General features: G+C 58.4%; 3 protein-coding genes across 3 annotated transcripts, besides 3 other annotated features; all 3 read right to left on the reverse strand.

Annotated features, from left to right (window-relative positions):
• On the reverse strand, nucleotides 1-1,872 carry Tco025E_00609 (putative sec1 family transport protein; the record flags this gene model as incomplete). The annotated part of the gene is made up of 1 exon (XM_029367549.1): nucleotides 1-1,872. One exon carries the CDS (start codon nucleotides 1,870-1,872, stop codon nucleotides 1-3), a length of 1,872 nt encoding a protein of 623 aa, XP_029232378.1.
• Nucleotides 1,873-2,064: 192 nt separating this feature from the next.
• Nucleotides 2,065-2,093: a microsatellite.
• Nucleotides 2,094-2,230: 137 nt separating this feature from the next.
• On the reverse strand, nucleotides 2,231-3,058 carry Tco025E_00610 (uncharacterized protein; the record flags this gene model as incomplete). The annotated part of the gene is made up of 1 exon (XM_029367550.1): nucleotides 2,231-3,058. One exon carries the CDS (start codon nucleotides 3,056-3,058, stop codon nucleotides 2,231-2,233), a length of 828 nt encoding a protein of 275 aa, XP_029232379.1.
• A 63-nt stretch (nucleotides 3,059-3,121) lies between these two features.
• Nucleotides 3,122-3,169: a sequence feature (GA-rich).
• Nucleotides 3,170-3,286: 117 nt separating this feature from the next.
• Nucleotides 3,287-3,325: a microsatellite.
• Nucleotides 3,326-3,359: 34 nt separating this feature from the next.
• On the reverse strand, nucleotides 3,360-3,764 carry Tco025E_00611 (60S ribosomal protein L35; the record flags this gene model as incomplete). Its single annotated transcript, XM_029367551.1, has 1 exon — nucleotides 3,360-3,764. The coding sequence occupies one exon, from the start codon at nucleotides 3,762-3,764 to the stop codon at nucleotides 3,360-3,362; it is 405 nt and encodes a 134-aa protein (XP_029232380.1).
• Nucleotides 3,765-3,773: the final 9 nt, after the last annotated feature.

A 3,773-nucleotide genomic window follows, 5' to 3' on the forward strand; every position in this document is an offset into this window, starting at 1 on the left:
TCACGCCGTCCCTTCGCCCAGCAACGAAAGCTGACGAAGCGCCTTATTGCCGGTCAGCAACGCGGTGCATCCGTAGCTTACCGCCTTCCTCGGGTGTCCAGCCTCCCATGTTTTCAGGTCATCGTACTCCGCGACGCAACCACCCCCGATGGTGAAGACAATGGCCTGCGAAAAGTGTGTTTCCGTCAGGTCCACCGGCTTCCGCGTCCGTGGGTCGTACCCGACGACCGTCTCCAACAGCTTTGCGCGGAGCGTGCTGCCTCCACCCATCGTTCGGGCGGTGGCACCGCCCCTGGGCGACATTGCTGGATCCTGCAAGAGCGCATCTACAAGTTTCGTGAGCGGCAACTCCGACTTGGTGTTGGCGCCAAGCGTACTAGCGATGTTCTTGGCCAACGTCTGCGCCAGGCCCCAGGCGAAGCCTTGCGCGGCACTCGACTCCACGTTTGTCGGGCTCGCCGAGTTCATTGACCAATTGCGTAGGTGTCTGATGTAGGCTAGGGCAGGAAACGGTGCTTCCTCAAAGACCGACGCACATCGCTGCAGCACCGCCTCATACTCCCCCTCTGTGTCTAGCAGGTAGGCAATAAGGTAGAGGCGCTGCCGGTCCTCCAGCGTTCCCAAACCCGTCAAGATAAGTTTCTCAAACTCCTCCTTGTCAAGACCCTCACGCTTAATGATTTCTAATTCCACACCGTGAAACCGGTCAAGGTGGCTTTTGCGGATGTAGTGCAGGAAGCTGTAGGCCATTTTGGTGTGGGCGTCCAACATGCGCTTCTTCTCCCCAAGTTTGGGGGCACTTGCCAACAGTTTTGACATGGCGTTAGCATCCGTGTCGTCCTCTCCGCCGCACGCCGTCTCTGAAAGAGCGGCGTACTCTTCACGGTACTGCCTCAACGCCGCCTCAATGTTCCCTCCAACCGCACTGAAGTCCAGAATGGCATTGGCCTCGTAAAACTCGTCCCGGTCAGGATCAATCTCGAACGCAGTCTCCTTCCCATCCTCCTCATGCACGGTGACCTTGTTTAGGTGCATGTCCCCCACCTCCACCAACAACCCGCGGTAGGAAAAGGGGTGATGCAGCACGGTCGCAAGGTCACTGCAGCGATCTACGATGAGCAGCAGAGGTCGACCAAGCACGGTGGAAGCCGCTGGTACCAGCGTACGTTCGTTCATATGATCATTAAGGCAGACGGCGAGCCGTCGTGCAACTTCCTCTGCTGCCCCCGTTTTACTATGCGCAATAACTGGAAGCACCTGTTGCGACAGCAGGACGTGGGAGATGCCTAGTACCAAGGCATTTAAGTGCGCCTCCACCTCCGCATCCTTCGCGTGACGACTGTTTAAGGTCACCATGGAGTTTTCCTGCATCAACACAAAGAGATCATCCTCTAAAGCAACGTAGTTCAATGTGCGGTCAAAAACGTGAATGTGTTGAATGCTCTGGAGTTTCCCACGGGTAAAGCCTTCCGCAAGCATCTCAAGCCCACCTCGCGACACCTGCGAGCTGAAGTTGACGTACACCCATTCATACAGCTCGTTCACCGCATCGGCGGCAATGGTGCGAATGTTCTCGTCGGTTGGAGAGCAAAAGTAAATGGCAGGGGCGCCAGGCACGGGGTCGCGTTTGGAGTTGATGTGCATGTGCAGCGTGATGCCCAACTCCCGCAGGTCGCCCACCCGCAGCAGAGGGGCGATGACGTCGCGCCCGATATCGTCGTAGATGAGAAGGCGCCATGCCGCGACATTTGGGGTTTCACCTCCACCAGGCTGCGGCACCCCTGCCGGCGTCAGCGGAACGGCGGAGGCGATCATCGCTCGCACAACCTCTTTTTGCCGCTGGCGCAAAAAGTGCTTCTTCTGCCCCAACATTTTGCTCTCGCTCCCCTGCCGAGGTGTGTCCCCGCCTCCCCCGATTTCTGCCCTGCTGCTTCTTTGCCCCCCGTCGCCTCCCTTGTCTTCGCTGCCTGCCTAAGTTTCCCTGCCGAAACAGAGCGGGAAGGAGAAATGCAGGGGTTGCCGTGCTGTGACACCTTCGCTGCCCCCTCCACGGCAGGAGGAGAAAATAATAATAATAAAAGCAACAATAATAAAAGTGGCCTCGTAGGGCGCAGAAGGCACAACAAACAACACACAAACTCCGCCCTGCGCCGCACCGCCCGCCTCGTTGCGATATTCTTCATGAGCGAGGCAGAAGGCCACGCCAACCCCCGGGACCCTCGCCCTGTCGCTATCCCCCTTGCTCGTTCGCAGCAAAGTCATGCGCATTGGGGACCTGGGGGAACGCAATCTCCCAGTACACCGACGGTGTACACGCATCGTGGGCACCCTCGCCGGCCCTCGCGTACATCGCGGCATCTGCCGCATAATCAAGCTGACGTCGGTCGTAGCTGCGCACACAACCACGTGGTTTGTCTTCACACGCAACGGCACCTACGCGCGCGGCGGGTGGCACCGCCTTCGAGGAAAGACACGGTATGGCCGCCAGGATGTCTGTGGCGGTAATAACGCCTTCATCCCCTGCACTGGTAGTGTGCACCTCTACGCGCCTTCGGCGATGACAAGACGCCTCTGCCACGCACGCCTGGCGTGGGCGCTTGGCTGCAGTGACGGGGAAAAACTCATCCAACTCACGTCGCATGGGCGACGGCGTGGCAGAACTGCTTCGCTCACCCTCGTCCTCCTGCGAAGGCGCCACAGGGGAACTACTCTGCGAGCTCTCCGCAGGGGTAGTCACGAGCGGCCGCTCCACCTCTGCTGCCGAATCGGAGTCATGCAGAGCCACTAACGGCGGCGCAGGGGACGCATCCGCCAACTCCTCCACATCCTCCTTCCGCCTCTCTTCGCCCTCGGGCTGCGGTGCAGCCAAGAAAGAGGCATACAGAGAGGAGGGAAGTTCTCCGCGCAAGAGACGCTCCGTCAGGCGCTCCAGCACCTCGGCACGGGCATTGCAGGCAACCTCCTCCTCCCGCAGCGCCCGCACCTGTGCCACATGACGCCGCAGAATGCGGGCGATGCTGGACGCGATGTCGCTATTCACCTCGGCCAGGTGCTCCATCGCACACGCCCACGCACTTGACCGACACAAACCCAAGAGAAAGTAATAATAATAAATAAATAAAGCGAGAGAGGGAGAGAAGAAAGAAAGTGACAGTGCAGAGAGAGGAGATATATTCCTGACACGGTTGGCAAGGAAAGCGATGTGGCACCTACACTTTCGCCGCAAGGGCACCACACGAAAGCCGTGACGCGGCTAAGTGATAAAAACACAACTCAAGTAAGCATGGTTTGTTTGTTTGGTTCTTTTTTTTTTTGATTTTATTTTAAAAAATCAGTGAAAGAAGAAACTGAAATGTCGCTTAAAGCTTCACAGCGTAGACACGCCTGGGGTATTTGCGGGCCATGCGCAGCTGGCGGCGCGTCTTGCGGTTCTTCTCATTGTCCTTCAGCGCGAGGCGGCGGCGGTGGGTCAGCTTTGCGCGGAGGGCCTTTGGCTTGCTCGCACGCAGCTTCTTCTCCGAGTAGAACTTGCGCAGGTTGTCGCGCTCGTTCTGGTTCAGCACGGTGAGGATGCGGGCAATGCTCTTGCGGATCAGACGAATGCGGCCAAGGCGGGTGCCGGCGCTGTTGAGCTGCTGCGCCACGCGAAGCTGCGAGAGCTCCTTCTTGAACTCCATGAGCTGCTTCATCAGCTCATCCTTGTTCTTCTCGCGCAGATCGCGGATCTTGACGTGGTGCGACATCGCTGAGCAACCAAATTGCATCACGAGGGG

The sequence above is a fragment of the Trypanosoma conorhini genome (genome assembly GCF_003719485.1).
Source record: "Trypanosoma conorhini strain 025E chromosome Unknown Tco_14.4_contig_00014, whole genome shotgun sequence".
In the NCBI taxonomy this organism is placed as follows: domain Eukaryota; phylum Euglenozoa; class Kinetoplastea; order Trypanosomatida; family Trypanosomatidae; genus Trypanosoma; species Trypanosoma conorhini.